At 35.5% G+C, this 20,589-nt stretch overlaps 2 protein-coding genes and 1 non-coding gene across 4 annotated transcripts; 2 read left to right on the top strand and 1 right to left on the bottom strand.

Moving 5' to 3' along the window:
- LOC109849096 (amino acid permease 6) lies at positions 4-4,870 on the bottom strand. Of its 2 annotated transcripts, none has more exons than XM_020418887.1 (7): positions 4,674-4,870; positions 4,220-4,441; positions 3,963-4,056; positions 3,621-3,835; positions 3,158-3,309; positions 1,351-1,578; positions 4-674 (listed from the first exon to the last, which is right to left on the bottom strand). In XM_020418887.1, exons 1-7 carry the CDS (start codon positions 4,789-4,791, stop codon positions 252-254), a joined length of 1,452 nt encoding a protein of 483 aa, XP_020274476.1. In that variant the 5' UTR covers positions 4,792-4,870; the 3' UTR covers positions 4-251. The 2 variants fall into 2 exon arrangements, with proteins under 2 accessions (XP_020274476.1, XP_020274477.1); XM_020418888.1 differs by having other exon boundaries at positions 3,158-3,303.
- On the top strand, positions 11,288-11,361 carry TRNAT-AGU. The gene has a single exon. It is a non-coding gene; the product is annotated as a tRNA-Thr (tRNA).
- LOC109849224 (xylulose kinase-like) lies at positions 13,319-20,242 on the top strand. The gene is made up of 11 exons (XM_020419040.1): positions 13,319-13,617; positions 13,780-13,867; positions 15,629-16,280; positions 16,351-16,439; positions 17,932-17,996; positions 18,569-18,624; positions 19,226-19,346; positions 19,443-19,517; positions 19,838-19,891; positions 19,983-20,077; positions 20,164-20,242. The coding sequence occupies exons 1-11, from the start codon at positions 13,365-13,367 to the stop codon at positions 20,212-20,214; spliced, it is 1,599 nt and encodes a 532-aa protein (XP_020274629.1). The 5' UTR covers positions 13,319-13,364; the 3' UTR covers positions 20,215-20,242.

Genomic DNA, 20,589 nt, shown 5'->3' with positions numbered 1-20,589 from the left:
GAGGACCTAAATTAACTCATTATTAGACCATAATACAGAACATGATTGCATCAAGATAGTTTGATACAAATAGGTTTACAAGAATATCACAGTTAAACTTTCCTGCCAAAATGTGTGAACCAAAATGCTTCAAGGTTGGTTGAATTGTGGATGGTTTCTGCTACCGATTCATTCATAAAAGATACCTTTGCATGTCTGAAGGAAGAAGGGAATGAAGAACGAGCATCTCCATTGACACACTCTTCAACATATTAAACACCTCTGAAGGGCTTGTAGTCCTTAAGGGAATGTATCAGTCCCTGTACTGATCCACAAGCTGCCCCTATTGAAACTACAAAGCAAACCATGCTGAGGATTTTAAGCCATGTCCACACCGTCGAAAACCTAGGAATCTTTGCCTGAGCGATATACATCTCAACGGGAAAATAAACCGTTAAAGGCCAGAAAGCAAGAGCTCCGATTAATCCCAAGAAATCATTGAAGAAAGGGAAGATCATCGCTGTGACTGCTGTCACTATCACATATACAGTCCTCCAAATGAGTCGAAAGAAGTTGAAGGAATAAACGCCAATTAAAGGGATTTTGACGGTGTGTTCGGTTGTGATGAATGCGTTATCTGGCCATTGATTGCGAGCTGAGGTCTCTATGAACTGGAAGATTGGCTGGCAGAAAACCTGGCAAAGTTTCAGGTTATGTTTAGTGCTCGAATAGTTTTGTGTTTCAGGATAGATGTTTGGTGCCTGAATAGTTTTTGTGTTTGCATGCAGTTGGGGTTAAATTATAGAAAATTCAATTAAGCTTTTTACAGTAACCAAAGAGATAGTTGGGTTCTTACCTTTCAATTATTATGAGATTAATTTGGGAACAAAAATTGTGATTATAAAATATGACAATTATTTAGATGTTTGCTATGTTAAAGGGGTTAATTGCAGATACGCCTCCTATACAATAGGTTTTGTCACTTATTACATCTGTATCTTTTTATTACCGCTTAGACCACTTGACGTCTAAGCGTAATTATTTCTCTGTCGTCTACCAGTAATTATTTCAATGTGTTGCTCATGTTCTCTTTTTGGCATTTATTAACATGCATTCCCTGATATAAATAACGAAGGGAGAACTCTGCTTAGGCATGAGAGTAAGGTTTACTAACCATCTATCGTGTAATGGGTATATCTGCAATTAAGTTATTTGAAAATTGATGGCTTCGAAAAAAATTGGTGGCTATTCAACTAGAAAATGAAAGTTAGGAGAGTTGCGTGTTATTTTTAAACCTGCCTTTCCTCAACACCATATATGATTTTGTGTGATTTATTACCCTATATTTCATCGTGGATATAGTGATTATACCTGGTATGCACCAATTAGATGGACGGCGATGCAGATATTGCCGATATCAACAAGCCAGAAGGGATCATAGAAGCCAAACCCAGTGAGGAAATTGCCGGGGGCTTTGTTGCCAAATGCAGCATAGCCTAAGACACCGCAGAGCATGTAGAAGACGGTTGTGGTTGATACTCCTATGAAGGAGGCTTTCTTCATGACCTTGTTCTCTGGGGGGTGTGATTTAAGAGTATCCTACACACACACACACACACAAGAATTACATTGCGAAATAGAAAATATGTCTTTTAATATCACTATATACTTACAAGATTTAACAATATTTATCTTTGAAACAAGTCATATTTAGTTTCCAATTTGGCATTTTTAAAGAAATCATGTTTATCTTTTTAACATGATTATGGAAGTTCACTTAAATTTTCACCTATTCGAACTATTTTTTTTTTTTTAAGATTCATGTTGGCGTGTTAATATTTATTTTTTTTGTTTTTAGGTAGAATCTTTTAGATTTTGAATAGAATTTTCCTCTGCGTCTTGATTTTCAAGCTACACACACAACCAACCAATCAGGCCAAGGGCATATATCTGTATTTGAGAAGATCATAAAGCTACGGTGCTCAAGAGTCACCACGAATACTCAAAAGGGATTGCCTGTGCTGTCTATTATTAGCAACTGGTCAAGCAAGATCTTTTGACGAGCATCTCAAACGAGCAAAGTGCTACAGGCCATCTTTTATTTCAAGCCATCCTTTTGAGAAGTGCCCAGCCCATTATTTTTCGTGATATCGATGATAATGCTGTTTCTACCTGTGGCTCACACGTACACATCTGATTACCATGAGAATTTCCAATGAACAAATTTTCACCGTAGACCCAAACCAAGTTTTAATTATCAAAATCGACCCATTTTTTTTTAAATTACCAAAATCGATCCATTTTATGCCACATAAGCTTAATCTTATTTCCTAATTAGTCGGGGTTGCCAACCCCGACTGTTTAGGAGTTGTTAAACCCCAATTAGAAGCCTTAAACCCAATTTTTAATGCCCTAAACAGTCGGGGTTGGCAACCCCGACTAATTAAGAAATGTGATTAAGCTTACGTGGCATAAAATGGGCCGATTTTGGTAATTAAAACTTGGTTTGGGTCTACAGTGAAAATTTGTTCAATTTCCCGTGGATATGTCACACGTGATCCCCTCAGCAGCGAACGGCGCTGCTAACTTTTGGACACGCTTGCCCTCGCTTCAATGGTTTCGCAGCACGTGGCTTAGTAAAAACAAAAAAACATGGGACTGTTTTGAGACGCAACAAGTTGTTGACCCGTTGATTGTCTTATGTGTATGCATCTTTCAGCACCACTGTAGGGTTTTTATCTCTTGGCCAGGGGTGCCATCCCATCTTTCTCTTCACGTATATCATGAATAGTTGTGTGTCTATTTTATTTGTAGATGTTTGTAGTTGTTCTCATCTGATTAAAGTATTAGGCTACTATAAAGGTAAGTTTTTTTAAACATATAAACTAATAAACGCATCATATGATATGGTGCATAAAACTTAATAATTGAAGGTAAGTTTTTTTGAAAAAAAACTTTCTATGATATGTGTTCTTATAGACCAAGGGATATCTCAAGCCAAAGATACTACTACAAGGTTGGCACCAGCCGTTAAGCATCATATGGGGGGAAACTATGATAAAAATCCACATATGGCCATCTAATACGAACAAATAAAATCTATTAGGTAGCAAGACGTACATTTTCTAATTAATAACGGCATCAAATAAAAACAAAGCAAAAAAAGGCACCTCATTACCTGTATCTCAATGAGCACATTGGAGTAAGAATAAGCGAATGCTATATCTCCGAGAGCCTGAAATGTCCTCCACACTTTCTCACTTCCAGACACATCGACTCCTACTGTGACCCCAGTGAGAGTGGTCCTCACCTCATGACCCCGCTCTGAACCTCCAAATTAAAAAGAAAAAAAGAAAAAAATCACTAGGTAAGGGACAAAGTAAAAAATGAGAAGAGTGTCGCTACGGGGACCCAAAATACGGGACCAATGGATGAGACATGTGAGGTGTTCCCTCCCTATTGCATAATGAGTTGGCATGGCCAACTCATTATGCAATAGGGAGGGGACACCTCACCTGTTTCCTCCCTTGGTCCCATATTTTGGGTCCTTAAATCATTTTCCAAATGAGAATCTATAAGATAAGAGCTAAAAACTTTGCGCCATAATCAACACGCATGATGCGATCACGTGTGGCTCTCACCCGCGATCGTCGCGACGGAGAGGCCAAGGCCAATGAAGGAGTAGGCAAAGGACATGATAGCTGCCCCGATGGAGAGCCACCAAATCTTGTGGAAGTTGGGGATTTGGGAGAGCACGATTTGGAGGCACGCGTAGATGATCATGTAGGGGATATGTGACACGTCGCAGTCTGCGTCGTGCCCGTGCCTATGGAAACAGTTCGACCTTTTAACCGCTCTGATCCGTATCCATATCCATATCCACGTCCATTTTCCATAAAGTAACTTGTTAGAAAGGTTGTAGCCTAACTCAAAAGTTTGACGTGAAATAGGAGAGCACGCCATTTTGGCGCTCGAGTTCTTACCCCATGCTAATTGCCGTCGTGATTGTGTAGCCAATGGTCACACCAACGAGGTTCAAGTATTGGGCGAATCCGCACAGTCTGAACTTCATCCCACCTTCAGGGTAGGGGGGTGCAAAAAGAAAGAAATTATGCTAGCTATTTTATATGACATAAAAACTATGCTAGCTATGAAATTCTTCGAAATTGGCTTTCTCCCATTAAACAAGCGTTTTAATTACCAAAACGTCAAACAATGTTAAAACTTTTGTTATACCGACCTAGATTAGCTCTGACAACATCCATGTACGTGTAGTTCCTCTTGCCGTGAGACCTGTAGCAATCAACAAGCAAACTTGAGCAGAACCAAGTGATGAGGGAGAAGGCTATGAGGACCGTAGGCCCGACAACCCAGCCCAATTGGGCTATGGCCCATGCCAGCGAAAGCACCCCAGAACCAATAACGGCTGTTATGATATGAGCGCTTGCGGTCACCATCGTCCCTATAATAAAATTAATTCAATCCAAACACCAAATCGTGTGAAAATACCGCCAAACTGAAAGAAGAAAAAAATATGCGGAGGATTTCTGAGTCACCCGGAAAATGTGTCGGATGAATTTATTAACTAGAGAGAATAGATACGGAATATACAAAAATTTTGAGCCAGACGTGCATAGTTACTCATAGTAAGTGAATTTATTTACTGACCGGATAAAATAGACAAATTAACTCACCTGTTCTTTTTGGTCGACCGTCGTCATCGAGCCCATCGCCGGAGTAGCGGTCGATTTCTAGGGCTTCATCCATGGAGGTGGCTTTGGTGGTGCTCGCAAACTCATTAGCCATGGCCATATTTTTTTTTCTCAGCAGAGAAGGAAGTAGAACAACCCACGTATAATTTGCGCGACCACGCTGTCAACAATAATGAATGTGCCCTGATCCTTAAATAGGCGGCTAGAGAGCTTCTACAGCACTAGGTTGACGCAGCGCGGAAGTGATAACATCGGTATCTATCAAGTGTGTCGCAGCGCAGAAGTGATAACCTCCGTATCTATCAAGTGTGTTCTCTGAATCCACAAAGAACGATATTCAAATCCACGAAGAAAATATTGAAAAGAGAAATTTTATTGATGAAAAGATGTTATTTTTTGGAGTTACATGACTCTTCTTAAATAGAAAAATAAATAGCAATCACTAGAATTACAAGAAATAGAAAGTATCAAATTCTATCCTAAAAAAGACTTCCCTATAATATGTCTAGGAAACAAATCATGAATCAAGAAATAGAAATTATCAAATTCTATCCTAAAAAGACTGCCTATAATAGAGAAAACAAATCATGAATCAAAATTAAATTTGTTTCCTAATCTAATTTGACTCTAATATTAAATTTATTTCCTATTCTAAATAGACTCCAACTTTATTACTAAAAATAAACTAAAAGCTGATTATTTTTGGATCTCAGCCAAAACTATGTATTACTGATGAGATTTTAAAAATCTGACAATCTAGTTTGCTCCGTCTCATCGAGATAGGCGATTTACATATATAACATGTCAAAATCCACTTTCTAGGTTGGAAGATATGACTGTTTCTTTGCGAAAGTCAATAATAAGTATAAATCTGTATTTAGCTCGTGATTGTCTGAATCCTCCATGAAATTGTTTGTTAAGCATCCTACATCATAGGTTAAAATAGAAAAACTAAAGAGATTTTAAAAATCTGACAATTTAGTTGCCTCTGTCTTGTTAAGATAGACGATTTACATATATAATATGTCAGAATCCGCCTTCTTGGTTGGAAGATATAACTGTTTCTTTGCGGAAGTCAATAATACGTATAAATCTGTATTTAGCTCATGTTTATCCGAATCCTCCATGAAATTATCTGTTAAGCGTCCTACATGTAGGTTGACTGATGGAGACGGCGAACTAGCCCCCCCCGCCGCCCCCCGCATGGGTCACTGTTTGGATTTTATCTTAGGTCGATTTTTGTGGAATGTTTAAAGGTAGTTTACTGAATTCTTGTTCAGTAGATTTTTTTTTTTTTTTTTTAACATTATTGTTCGGTAAAATTAAAGGACGGTGTCATCATGTACTGCCGAAGTTATTGGTTTCATGGTTGATTAAATATTAAGGAGAAGGTAATCGAATCAAATTCATATATATAGCCGACTCAAAATTTTGGAGAATAACTTTTCTTTACATTTCTTCCTAAATGTATATGGTACAGAATATTATTGCTTGTAAATACTCTTTTATAATTGGTATTACTTTTTATCTTTTATGTAATAAGTTATCTAATCCATGTGAACCCTTGTTCTTGGCGTTCAACTTAATGCTAAATATCACATTTCTTAATTGTTCTTGGAGTTAGGAATTTCAGTAGGATAGGGTTCATAAAATACTAAACATGTTAATACGTAAGAAAACTTTCCAAAATTGATTAGCGGTTAAGTATCGATTTGTTTCATGACAAATAAAAAAATAAAATAAATGGACATTAAAAGGTTTAAACACAAATTACCATTTTAAATATAATAAGTGTATATTATTGCTTTTTTGTAAAACTTTCCTCCTCTCCATTCTCGTATTCTTTTGGTGCGGTCTCTTGATGATTAGGGTGAGGATTTTTATTTGATTTGTTTAGGAATCGGAAACGTTATGACTTTGCTACTATGGACACAAGGAAGATATACTTCATTTTAACGTACCTCTTTTGATTTACTTTCTACTTCTAATTCTTACTATCTAGCTCGGATATTATCTGTTTGATCATCATTTATTTTTAATACTAACACATACCCTAATGAATTACATTGATTCATATTTTCCGTCTGATTATCATTGATTTTTAATACTAACATATACCCTAATGAATTACATTGATTCATTCATATTTTCCTTAAAGAGGAATCAATAATCTAACGTGAGATAAAGAACTGTGAAGATTTCGTAATGTCTAATCACATGAAAGTCCTCTTATCAAATAACGTTGTGTATTTAGCAAGTCACCCCTTAACTCTTTCAAGCCTTCGATCCCATTTCATTTATCATTTATTACCACCTCGTGATTAAAATGATTTGTATATTTCGGCGCGTAGGTCTCGCAGCTTCTATTACAAAATTCGTAATTTTGTAGCGTTGCAGGGGAAAAAAAGGACAGAGAAAGACATCAATTGATCATAGGGAACTAGATGAATGGGCCCATTGAGATTAGGCCCAGGACCACGTCAGAACCCATACCGCCAAAATTCATTGATATAAGGTCAGGGGGGTTATCAATCTTCTGAGCTTTGTGAAGGTGACATGTTCCTTGCAAAAGATTCTCAACGATCTTCAATTATTATTATTATCATTATTTTTATTTTTATTTTTATTTTCAGAAAGGAAAATGATAGGAGCACACCCCTAACCACAACCTCAACCATACCCTCTCTCTCATTTGCTACAGTACACCGGGCCTCACATGGGATTTTAAAAATTTAAAATCTCATGTGGGGCCCGGTGCACTGTAACAAATGAGAGAGTAAGTTGGTTGAGGTTGTAGTTGGGGGTGTGCCCTTAGTGCCACCCTTTCAGAAAGCACGTCATTTGCCAGGTAAAGTGGTATGGTACATCTGATGAAGGGAAATGGTCTAAGGGTCAAGTATAGATGTAACCGTCTTTTTAAAACGAAATAATAATAATAATAATTGAAGATATTTTTCCAATTAAAGACGTCTTTCTTATTTCACAATCCCTATATTTTCCAACTAAAACTTGTGCCAATAACTCTTTGTTGCTTTTGGTTAATGGGCAAAACACTAATGATTTTTGCAAGATATTTCTTTAATAATGTTTGGATAACAAGTAAGGGGGACAACTTGCTCTCCCATTTAGAGGTTGTTTGGTTCTTTTTCTTATAAAATCCCTGAAAAAATCACCATAGCTATAAAAATTAGTGCCCTCGTACACCTGACTGCTATAGCGCAAAATCCAGCGAAAACGTTTCAATATAGAGCGAATTGTATAGAGACTGCCAAGTGAAATTTTTTTAATGCCACGCCAGTCTCATATTTGACCAAACAAACAAGATGAGATAAGCTCCAGTAACTTTCAAGGGAGGGAAAAAAAAAGGCCAACCAACCGTAAATATTTGAAAATATCCTTCTGGAAAAAGATAAACTCCACTCTTGCTACCTATCCTCTCACCTACGGTCCACGTTGTATTTTGAGCTTCACAAAATGCTGTTTGATCCAAACTATAGGGTCCAATAGCCTTTTGGGCAGAGTCACATTTGGCCCAAATTAAATTCGCGACCCATGCTGACATAGGCTAAGCCCACTCAGTAGAAGGCCCGAAAAGAAACAGCCTTCTGGCATTTAGTTCATCTTCGTTCGATTGGGTTTTTTATCTCAGGCCCCCACTCCTTTCATTTTCTAAACCTTTCATTTCTAAACTTAGTCCCTTTTAATGCTTTCATACTTTTAAATTAGTCCCGACAATGTTGCGTATTTTTAAATTAGTACCCTAGGTCTTCAATTTTTTGATATTTTGGCTGTCTCCCAAAATCAGTTCCTCTAGTTGGTACCATGTTGAAAGGTTTTTGGGGACTAATTTCAAATTTCAAAATATGAATTAAATTCATTTCAGTTGAAGATTGCTGAGACTGATTGCAAAATATGAAGAGTTTGTTGGTAAATATAGAGAAAACATATTTGATATGCGGATACAATCTGTCAAAAAGTCTTGACAATATCCCTCTTTTTTATATAAAGAGGAACATGTGGCTTTCTTCAAAAGGTCTCTCATATCATGCCCCGTGTCATTTATAGGATAGCCATGTGTGTTTTTTATATGAACTTTGTTATAGGGATCAAAATATGGGATCAACAGGGAGGACATGTAAGGTGTCCTCCTCCTATTGCATAATGAGATGCAATAGGAGGGGGACATCTCATTTGTCCCCCCTGTTGATCTCATATATTGGATCCTTAGAAAATTTTTCTTTTCATATTTAATTTGAGTTTTTAGTTAAAGAGAGATTGCTATTAGCCTTATTTTTTAAAAATTCAAAATTAAAAATAATTAACAAGGTCCGCTAAAAATCTCTAACTATCTCATATGAATTTCGTCTTTTTGATTAGCCTAATTAGTTTCTCTCTCCTTTCATGCTCTTTTCCCTATAGTTCTCTATGCCCGTTTTCTTTTCTTTATTTTTGCAAAATTAACTTTTGAGACCACAATGACAAATTTTTTTGTCTTTGTTTTTTGGAAAATATAAAGCAAATTGAGAGGATGGATTTGAAGCAGTTAATAGAGATGAGAGAAGGAGAATTACGCTGGTGATGCGTGTATATAATATAATATGGGTCGGTCCGCCTTCGCTCTCACTCGCGCCCTACAAGAGCAGGTAAAATTAGGTCCATGATTGGATTTGTTCTTATCTTATCGCAAATTGTTGTAGTGATTGAATTGATGACTCAGATAACCCCCCCTTAATTCTCAAAAGGCTAAATATTAGAAGATAGTTATTAGAGGGGGAAAAACAACTTAAAATTTTATGCATTACAAAAAAAACCCTCCTAAACAACGTTAATCGCAATTTTTTCATGGATGGGTAAAACTACAGAGGACTATTTTTGCCGGTGAAAATTGAGGCTCTCCGTTTTAGACAAGTTTTATGGAAGGGAAAAACTTAAAGTTAATGGGTGTTTCTGATAACCCCTAAATTGAATGGGTTTTTTTTTTATATTTGCAAATACATGAGGGGTTATCCGCCGATCATTGCAAGTTTAGGTGGTATTATGATATTTAGCCATTTTTAAAGTATCATAAACCCCCTAAAGTCAGGGATGATTAGAAAATTCCCTTTGAACTTTAAGATTTCTTTTAAACCCCCCTAAAAGCACGAACAACAATTTTCATTAGCAGAAACATCTCCTTTCATAATTTTATCCGCCAATGGAAAATTGCTGACACATTTTAGAGGGATTTTTAAATGACTTTGTTAAAGTGGTGTTTTCTATTAAGCCCTAAACTTTAGGAGCTTTTATGATATTTTGAAAGTTACGAATCACAAAAATGAAAAAAAAAATATGTTAATGGTCTAATTATAAGACAATTTTATGCATGGAATACATTAATTGTGAGGTTCGGTTTTTGACATCTTTTCTATTAGTTTCTTTATTTTTTTTAAACATTAATTCATGATATCTTTGTTTATAAAGTAGTCTATTGAAGGCCTGAAATTGGCTAGCTAAATGTGAATATGATTTTATTTGTTAAATTTTCCAGTAATTTGGGTAGACAATTTTATGCATGGAATACATTGTGAGATTTGGTTTTTGATATCTTTTCTATTAGTTTCTCTATTTTTTAAAAATTAATTTATGATATCTTTGTTTATAAATTAGTCTATAGAAGACCTGAAATTGGCTAGCTAATGTGAATATGATTTTATTTGTTAAATTTTCCTATAATTTGGGTAGAGTATTATAAAGCCTATCGAATTTCACTAGTTTTTGGTTTATTTACATTTCTTAAAACTTGATTTTTCATAATTTGGCTAGCTAAATCTTGATCATTCATTATATTTGGCATCATCCGGTTGTCATTGTGATCTATGCAATATTTATGTTGTATTCTCTCTTTTGAACCATCTAAAACATGAGATACACGTTCCTCTATACTAAAGCATAATGGTATAACTTTTGAAAATATTGGTTATCATCTATAATAAAGGATATGGCTTTTACTATAGTGGTTTTTAGATACTAATAGAAACCTTATATGGAATGATCTCATCCGCTGAAAGTGATATAGATGTTAAAAATTGAAAGAAAACTTTCTCTAATTTCCATCTAATTGGAAAGGATTCGAATCCAAAATAAAAATTATCCACACACTTGATTAGTGACCATTTTTTTCTATTTTTTGAGTTTTAGAATATTATTAAAATAGTGCTTTTATAAAAGAGGAATCAATGGTTAAATCATCTAATTTCAATTTCAAATTTAAAAATATTTAATTATCTTTTTGTATTGCAAGCTATCTGATAAAATCCTTTTTAGGATCATGTCATCTCATTTGAATTTCATATTTAAGCATCCACTTTTTATCTCACATATGTTCAAAACACTATGGGAGAATTTAAAGCACACGAAAGGCAGAAACTAGGTGCAATAATCCAAAGGGAAAAGCTTCTATGCAATTCAATTTAAGAACATGAGCATAACCAAAGAGTAACCCATAAATACTAAAGAAATTAAATATGCAAATCAAAGAAATCAGATTCACCCATGGTACTGGCGTAGTGCAGGTAATCATTAGTTACTATTTAAAATATTTTGGTCGCTTGTACGTTGCTTTCGTAGCTCAGTTGGTTAGAGCACCCGTTTAGTAAGCGGGAGGTCTTGAGTTCGACTCTCAACGAACGAAAGACGATCCTTTCCCTAATAAGAGCAACTCCAACCAGGGACTGCATTTTGCAGCCCCTGCTGAAGCATGTTTAAGAGAATATGTTTTTTTTGGAGTTTCTCCATTCCAACCATCATCTCTATATCTAACTCTATCTATTTCAATATATCCATATATTAATTTAATAAACTCTTGAGTTGTTTTTTTAACTATATAAAAATAATAAATATAATAAAAGTTATATAATATTATTAAATGTATTAATATAAAATAGGCATTCGGACTAAAATAAACAAACTTTGATATACTAAATCCACGATCATTACATAGAAAACAAAAGCATGAATTAAAAATTACATGACAAATAAGAAAAACATAATACATGAAAAATACTAAAAGTCTGGAAAGTCAACTCCTCTGTATCCACCTCCTCTGTAGCCAGGTATTCCGTATTAACTTTCTGTGTAGCCGTATTCAGGATTAGGGGTATCAGATGAGGAACCCCTGGTTATATTTCTATTTAAAATCTGTTGTTGTTTAATTCGAAAATATTCGCGTTTTGTTGGATCGTAATAGCATCCAGATCAACTAGCATAATTTCTTTCTCTTGTCGTTCTAGCTAAAAATCTAACTTTTTCTTATCCTTTTCAGCCTTTAACATCATAGCATGGTTCATCGTCATTCTTTCATTTTCTCGTTGTTTTTTACCTCTTTTTAAAACTTCTAAGATTACTTGATTTCCTTTAGCAAAAGCTTCAAAGTTAATGTTCTTTTCAATTTCTTGTCGTCTTCTCAACTTCTCTTTCTTCCTTCCAATAGGTCGACTAGTTGAAATGTCGATTGGCGAATGGTCGTCGTCATTAGGAGTATATCCATCATTATCTTAATTTAAGTTGATGACAAAAGAGCTTGAATCAGATCCTTAAGATAATGGAGACTTTGAAGTTTTGGAAGTTGCAGGAGACATGACGCTTATATTTGCCCATTTCTCTGCATCCTTCAAAATCGGCCGACGATCAAATAGAAATTTTCTTTTTTCTTCTGGATCTTCTGCAAATATGATCCTAGCACGTTTATTCTATCACAAAAGAAGAAATAAGAATTAATAAAATGAGAAAAATAATTTAATAATCAAGAAACATGTAATTCATATACTTACAATATCAAGTTCAGAAGCACCGTTTGGATTGAGGCGCTCGACTTGTCGAATGCATTCTCGAAATTTATTGATGGCTTTCATAATTAATTGCATTCGACATGAGAGAGACTTCGAACTCCTATGTCCAGTGCAAACGTTGGAAATTCTTTCATGAAATAGAGCTGAAATTCGCTCTCATAGCTTGTCTTTCTTTTGATTAGATCCTAAAACTAAATCCTAAGATATTTCAAACCATGTAGCGCATAAAATTTGATCTTCTTCTTGTAAGAATGATTTTCCGCGACTGGATGCCATAAGAGAATGACGAAGAGTTGTTGAGAAAAGTTATGAAGGAGGAATGAGAAGAGTTGTGATGGAGGAATGAGGATTGTGCTAGTATTTATAGTGAAAAAATTATGAATAATCCAATGTGGGAAAGAATCTAATGTCAATGGGAGAATCCAATGTAGCTAGAAAACGATGCAAAAAAGAATCCAATGTGAGAAAAAAATCCAATATCAGTGGGAGAATCTAATGTGAGTAGAAAACGATGCAGAAAAGAATCTAATGTGGGAAAGAATACAATGTGAGATAGAATCCAATGTCAGTGGGAGAATCCAATGTGGGTAGAAAACGATGCGGGAAAGAATCCAAAGTGATGAGAAAACCAATGCTAGTGGGAGAATCCAATGTGCGTAGAAAACAATGCGGGAAAGAATCCAATGTGAGTAGAAAACCAACGCCAGTGAGAGAATCTAATGTGGGTAGAAAACGATACGGGTGAAAGAATTCAATATGGGTAGAAACATTATATAATGACACAACATACAGTTATTAACAACTCATCACCAATCTTCTTTCATTTCTCCAAATCCCCTTTTCAACAATGAACTATGGAGCTGGAGCTGGACCATCACATCTATCTTCTTCTTCGTCCTCTTCTGATGACGAAACATTTTCTCATTATGTTGAACAATGGGAGGAGGATATGAAACAATGGGAGGTGGAGGATGAAATCTTAGCCCGTCTATATGCCTCTAACAACAAAATAATGGCTTATTTCTCTAAAGAGGTAAAGAGGGCAAAGCGTATCGGCTCAGTTCGTGGTCATTTGGTAATCAACCGTGGGAGGGAAGAAGGTAATCTCGACTCTACAATGACTATTTTTCTGATAATCCCACGTATGGTGCAAATTTATTCCGTGATTTCATTTTCACCACCATTATCTTCTTGTCTATAAAACCCCCGTTTTCTCCTCTTTTTCACCCAATTTTGTCCTTTTTCTTATAAAACTTAAGCAGAGGGGTCAATGGGCTCCATCGACGGATTACCAATGGGCCTCTCTCTTCCTCACGATTCCCTTTTCCTGGGTTTTGATAGCTCCACTCAGTAAGTGAAAGATTCAATTTTTTTATGGTTTTAGATGATTAACACAGATAAAGTTGAGGTATATGATTTTGTATTTTCTCTGTGTTGTGTTTTTTGTGTTTTAATGATCGTAATATATGGAGATGGTACCTCTTTTTTTTTTTTGGCATTTGTAGTTATTTTGCTCATTTGGGTTTCGTTATTTCCAATTTAGATGCACATTTAAGAACAGGGTGGATATAAAAATGCATAATTTTCATGTTGGCCTTTTCAATCTTTTTGGAGATGCCAGGAATTTTTTGGGTTTGGAACCTCACTGATTTAAATACAGACTCTAGATTAGGCCTTGGTTAGAACAGATTGTAGTAATGATAGAGTAATTCAAGTAGATTGATCTGCTCACTAGCTGGCAAGGCAAAATGGCAGGTGTTTACTGCTGTACACACGTTGAATGTATACAACTGAGTATACATTCATCTGCTAATCAATATGGACTAGACTACAGATTTTTATCATGTTACGATCGAAATCTTTTGTTTGTATGATGCCCTAGATATGTAACATATTAAAACAGTAAACAACAATGCATACAACTGAGTATGCATCTAGCCCTCAAACAATATGCAGCTAGATATCCCCACATTATGTGCGTGTATGTTCGAAGCAACCCCCTCATTCTTACGGCGGATCAGAAGCTGAGATTTGGATAAGGAGCATCGCAACTGAGGAATATTTTGGGCCATCGTATAGATATGTGTCACTTGACCCTTGGCACTTTGACTCAGGTGTCACTCATCGCCATATGCTCGTTTCTCTAAATCTCACACCTTCGTACATTTGGTTGTCTGTTTTATTCTCTTACCTACTCTTTTTTAGGATATCTTTATATCTCAGCGGTATATTGCAGATATTCTTGAGCGTGCTTTTCTCAATGAATAGCCTGATTCTCCTTTTTATCAACTCACATGGAGCTTGAAGTGAATTTTCTGTGGGATATTTTTTTTTTGTTAGAATTAGCATTTAGATATTTGGGATGACACGTTTACTTTTTCAGAGAAAACATTGTCGTAGAACCTCCTATGTTTCATTGGTAACACCTTAACAAAGCATCCCAATGTTAAGTTAGAAACAATTTTGTCACTCGCACATAATCTAACCCCCTATAACTAAAAGAAAATATAAGGCACTACGTTGCATGACTATGGATATTTCCCAAAAATAACAATATAACAAGTCTTCGATTCTTTGAACTAGACTGTTATAGTCCTTTTATAGCACATCAGCCTGTTATCTTTTAAGTGTCGTTATTAAGATGAAAGTAAAATGGTTTTTTTCATTGGGGAAGGACTGATACTATGTTAAGGCATTATTACTCTTTCATTATTTTATTATTTTATTTTATAATAGGTTAATTGCGAATAGACCCCTGTAGTATCACCTTGCAAATAGACTGCCTATTGTTCTATTTGTGACGTATAGACCCCCTGTACTATTGTACTATTGGCCCAGGTGTGAATACACCATCTTAGTGAACTTTTTCGATTATTTTAAAAGTGAAAAATCTTAGCAAATAAGGGTCTATCCTCACCTATAGGGGTCTAACTGCCTCCTCAAACCTTTATAACGATTTTAAGAGGTAAAAAATCACTCGGGGGTGTATTTGCAAAAAATAGAACTGCAGAGGGTCTATTCGCAATTGGCTGAAACTACAGGGGTTCTGTTCGCAATTGACGCTTTTATAATGGTTAACTAATCTACTGACTATCCAATTTCTATTGACAGGTCTTTGAAAGCAACAGTGCTAGATGCTAACTTAACAATCATTACTTCAGAAACTGTTCATTTCGATTCTCACTTGCCACACTACAAAACCAAAGATGGGGTTTATAGAGACCCTTTAGAGGATGGCAGAATAGTCTCCCCTACATTAATGTGGGTCGAAGCTCTCGACATTCTCCTTGACAAACTAAAATTAAAAGTCGATTTCAGCAAGATTGTAGCCATATCAGGGAGTGGACAGCAACATGGAAGTGTTTACTGGAAAAAGGGAAGTTCATCCATTTTAGCCTCTTTGGATCCTAACAAACCTTTGGTATCTCAACTTTCCAATGCTTTCTCCACCAAAGACTCGCCAATATGGATGGATAGCAGTACAACTTTGCAATGTAGAGAGATAGAGAAAGAAGTTGGGGGTGCATTGGAGTTATCGAGACTTTCTGGGTCTCGTGCACATGAGAGATATACTGGACCTCAAATTAGGAAGTTATATGAAACGAAGCGAGATGTTTATAATGATACTGAGAGGATATCACTTGTTAGTTCTTTCATGGCATCTCTTTTTGTTGGGGGACATGCTAGTATTGATGAAACTGATGGAGCTGGAATGAATTTGATGGATATTAGAGAGCGAGTGTGGTCAAAGATTGCATTGGAGGTGAGTTAATTAAGAATATCTGAATTAATTTCAAGTTGAAGTATTGGTAATTTTGCTTTTCATTTGATAGGCTACTGCACCGGGATTAGAAGAAAAGCTTGGCAAACTAGCACCGGCTCATGCAGTTGCTGGTTCAATTGCTCATTATTTTGTTGAGAGGTGAGTCAGACGCTGAGAGATCTTATCATAAATGTACATCTAAGATTTTTTTTTTAAAAAAATAATCAGCTACCACTTTTTTATCTCAATGTTTGTATTTCTTGCTTCCTTTTACATAAATATGATCACTAGAATCAGGGATGAAACTTAGGTTTTGTTTTGCTTGGGCATGAACATATAGCATATGAGAACTAAAAAGAGTCCAAATTTGTTCATTAAAAATGTAAAAGATCTGTAATTACATTATCAAAATAAGTCTATTCTAACTGATGGTTCCTGATTCAACAGACGACTGCCATGTTCGAAAAAGCAACACAAAATAATTTTAGAGAAAGCAATAAAAGTACCCTCCAAAAGCTTCTATGATACATGTACTTATCATGTAGATTTTAAGTATTAATGATCAACCATGAAGGTATATGAAACCTTTTATATTACTTCCTTAGAGAACAATACAAAAAAATTCTTCAGTCTACACATGATTTTCTTTGACATCCACAATGAGTCTCTTCTTGATGCATGTATATCTTCTTTTCAAGCTTGCCATGTGGAAATTTGTTTTCACGTCAAGTTGCTCAAGTTGGAAGACATTGCTGGGAGTATATGCTTTAAATTGGAGGGAATACCTCATTTCAGTCTATCCTCTTCCTTTGATGGTAGCCTTTAGCTATCAACTGTGTCCTATAACTGCATTCTCAAGCCTTTGAAATACTTTTGTTCTTCTTATGATGCACTCGCAACCCAGCAAGCCTCATACACAAAGCTTAACCCAATCCGAAACTTAAAACCTTTCATAGGGACTCGATCATCTTCATAGACCATTGAGCAGAAGTGACATATTCACCCGACGAAGAAGGATTTGAAATTTCAATTGATTCTGTCTTATTAGTGCATACGTATCATGTCTCAAACTCATAAAGATAAGAAGGCTCATTTTGTTTCCTTTAACAAGCCGGCAGGAGAAGAATGTAAAGTGACATCCAGATAAGTAACATCTTTAACCATGTTTCAATAATAAAAATGACATGCAGATAAGAAGAAATGTATTAGGAAAAACTTCTCTTGGTTCTTTTGTCAGATGTCATAAATCAGTTTGACAAATTTATGGTTACATAATAGGCTTAGTGGACACAGAGTTCTTTCTTTTTGCCTCTAATAAATCGTTATGCTGTGTCATTTGTCCTAGACTCCTACTAGTCCCCACTTCTTTGTGTATACGTGAAAATTTACAACTGAATAGCTCGTCAAAATAAAGAGTAGTTCATATTGTATGAAAGAAACATTGTCTGCACACTTCATTTTGAATGCATGAAATCGATTAGGTTCAGCTGGTTTCCACATTAGCCGTATAAATACAGTGCAGTCTAGATCATCTGAATATTTGTACAAACCTGAGCTCCAGTTTGATGACCCATAATAATTTCACGAGATTAGATAAATTGGTAATGCCCAGTATTAGTATTATTACCTCTGCGTTTATTAAATTTAACAGGTATCGCTTCAAAGAAAGTTGTCTGGTTATTCAGTGGTCTGGAGACAATCCCAACAGTTTAGCAGGTCTGTGAAACTTCCCTATTAGAACTTTTTAGTTCTTTCGATTCTTTCAATTTCTAGATTTTGTGGGTCAATACATTTATCCTTTATTATTATCTTTTTATTTGCATTTTAGTTGGCTGACATGTTCATATTTCATTCTGAACCTTCATGATTTCCAGTCTGAACTTTAATTTAGATAAGGATAAGTGGAATTTTAACTTGTTTGTTATAATTTTGCAAGCATTAGTTTCTGTCAACTATGAGAATCTGGAAACCTATGCAGCTCATGAAAATGAAAAGTAGGGCAATTTTCTTGAATTTAGTGGTTCCTTTACTTTTAATATGTTGCGAAATATGCTAATATGAGAAATGAAGAGTAGGCCAAATTTTCGACATCATCATGAAAATTGTTGAAGTCGCGGAATGCACACCTGGCTATTCGATAGTGAGCTACTTGATGTCTAAACAAGATGTGAACAGAAGCTGTTAAATGTTCTTTGTCCAGTTTCATTAAAAGAGATCAAGTATTACTTGATTTCTGTGCGTGATACTTAACTATTGATCAACATAGAAGCGTTTTTTTGTGTCTGCAGGTTTGACACTCAATACTCCTGGTGATCTGGCAATAAGTCTGGGAACCAGTGATACTGTAAGTTAACTTCCTAGTTTCTTTGTGACGGAGCATCCTTTGATTTCTTAAATTAAATAAATGAGGGGTTATTCTTTATATACCCTTGAATCATTCATATTTGCAAAACTACCTGTTATGATTTGGAGAGAAGAGTTTCTTGGAGAGAATTCCGCTCACTCTATACTTTATTATTTATAGAGATGGATTAATTACAAGTTAGTCTCACAGGCAATGTGGGACTAAACCAATGCTAAACTAATACTCTCTTCTAACACTACCATCCAAATCGGAGTAATTTTTCAAAACTAACCCCCAAATCACCAAATCTGGAGAAAAGTACCCCATAAATCAACAAATGATCAAATTTGATAAGATAATTTGTAAGTGCAAAGTAAAAATATCGACAAAATAGTCAGAGTTGTACTCACCATAAGCCAAAAGTTGATGATATGTTGATTGGGGCGTATTTTTTTCCCAAAGCTAATGATTTGGGGGAAGATTTGCTACTGTTGAGATTTGGGGGTAGTTCTGCAAATATGCAGGAATTAAGGGTTATATACACAAAAAACCATTATGAATGATACTTGTATGCCTTCTGATTGTGATGTGATTATTATAGGTATTTGGAATAACGAGTGAGCCCCGACCAAGTCTAGAAGGGCATGTTTTCCCTAATCCTGTTGATCCAAAATGCTATATGGTTATGCTTGTTTACAAAAATGGTTCTCTAACGAGAGAAGGTTCAGTTCCAATGGACCTAAAGTTTTAAGTTTAATACTAAATTCTCATATCAATGTCTTTTTAGTGATGTGGCTATTTATATTTGTTATTTGTAGATGTACGTAATAGGTGTGCAGCATGCTCTTGGGATTCGTTCAACAAGTTATTGGAGAAAACACCTGATCTCAATGGTTTGTATTTTAGTTTTCTTTGCCTTCCTTTTACATATCACCTTAAACAGTACTTTTCTTCCCCTAAAGAAAATCCCCTTTATCAAGTTGAAAACATATAATTAACAATGTAAGCTAACCAATTCTAGTTAGTTCATATGTTTTGATTTTTAAAATTGAAAGAGAAAGCATTAGTCTCCCATGCACATTTGTGATTGGTATTCAAAACTTTAGTCATCTTGACTATCCAGTTTTATGGCACTGTTCTAACTCAAAATATTTTTCTGCAGTTTTTGACAATGTATTTCTGACCAGTGTGCTACTCCACTGTGTTATTTCAGGTGGAAAGTTAGGTTTCTATTACAAGGAGCATGAGATTCTACCTCCCTTGCCAAGTTAGTCCTAAAATTATATCCTTTTATTTCTCGGTTTCCAATCTTTTATTGTAGTTATTTCATATTTGTATTGTATTAATCCCATGTATAGTTGGCATCCACCGCTATGTGATCGAGAACTTCACTGGCAACTCAGTAGATGAGACAAAGGTTCACAAGGTAGAGGAGTTTGATGCTGCTTCAGAGGTACAGAGGTTACTTTTTCCCCCCATATTTGCATGAAATCATATAAAAGATTAGAATTATAAATGAACCCTTCATGTTTTATGTAGGTTCGTGCCATTGTAGAGGGTCAGTTCCTCTCGATGAGAGGGCATGGCTGAGACATTTGGAATGGGCCGACTCCCCCCGCGGTAAGGATAATTGGCATCCTCAAATGAGTTCATCCTTAGCTCCATAGCTAGCATTTTCGGTTGTCCTGTTTATACTGTTGAGAGGCCTGGTAATGTAAATTTCTCTCGGGCTTTTCTTTTGTCTTTTTTGATAAATTATCACATTTGCAACTGTCACTTTAGCATAATGGTAAATGCTACAACATATTTTTGTGGTAGAGGTAGCGGTTGCAAATGTGTTATTTGTTGGTAAACCCCTGTACTATGACTTACATTTCTGAACTGCTTCATTAGTACTTAGACCCTCTTAACTAACATTTCTGAACTGCTTCATTAGTACTTAGACCCTCTTAACTACTAGTCTAC

This window comes from Asparagus officinalis, chromosome 7, assembly GCF_001876935.1.
Source record: "Asparagus officinalis chromosome 7, Aspof.V1, whole genome shotgun sequence".
NCBI lineage: Eukaryota > Viridiplantae > Streptophyta > Magnoliopsida > Asparagales > Asparagaceae > Asparagus > Asparagus officinalis.
This window is presented reverse-complemented; position numbering and strand designations above follow the sequence as displayed.

What these genes read in the sequence shown, in the direction of transcription:
- LOC109849096 (XM_020418887.1), bottom strand. Translation starts at nt 4,791, where the DNA reads ATGGCCATGGCTAATGAGTTTGCGAGCACCACCAAAGCCACCTCCATG. An exon ending in CGGTCGACCAAAAAGAACAG is followed by an intron (nt 4,442 to 4,673) that starts GTGAGTTAATTT and finishes ATTTTATTATAG; the next exon opens with GGACGATGGTGACCGCAAGC. An exon ending in ATGTGCTCATTGAGATACAG is followed by an intron (nt 1,579 to 3,157) that starts GTAATGAGGTGC and finishes GTGTGTGTGTAG; the next exon opens with GATACTCTTAAATCACACCC.
- LOC109849224 (XM_020419040.1), top strand. Translation starts at nt 13,365, where the DNA reads ATGAACTATGGAGCTGGAGCTGGACCATCACATCTATCTTCTTCTTCG. An exon ending in CAACCGTGGGAGGGAAGAAG is followed by an intron (nt 13,618 to 13,779) that starts GTAATCTCGACT and finishes AAACTTAAGCAG; the next exon opens with AGGGGTCAATGGGCTCCATC. An exon ending in GTCTGGGAACCAGTGATACT is followed by an intron (nt 18,625 to 19,225) that starts GTAAGTTAACTT and finishes TGATTATTATAG; the next exon opens with GTATTTGGAATAACGAGTGA.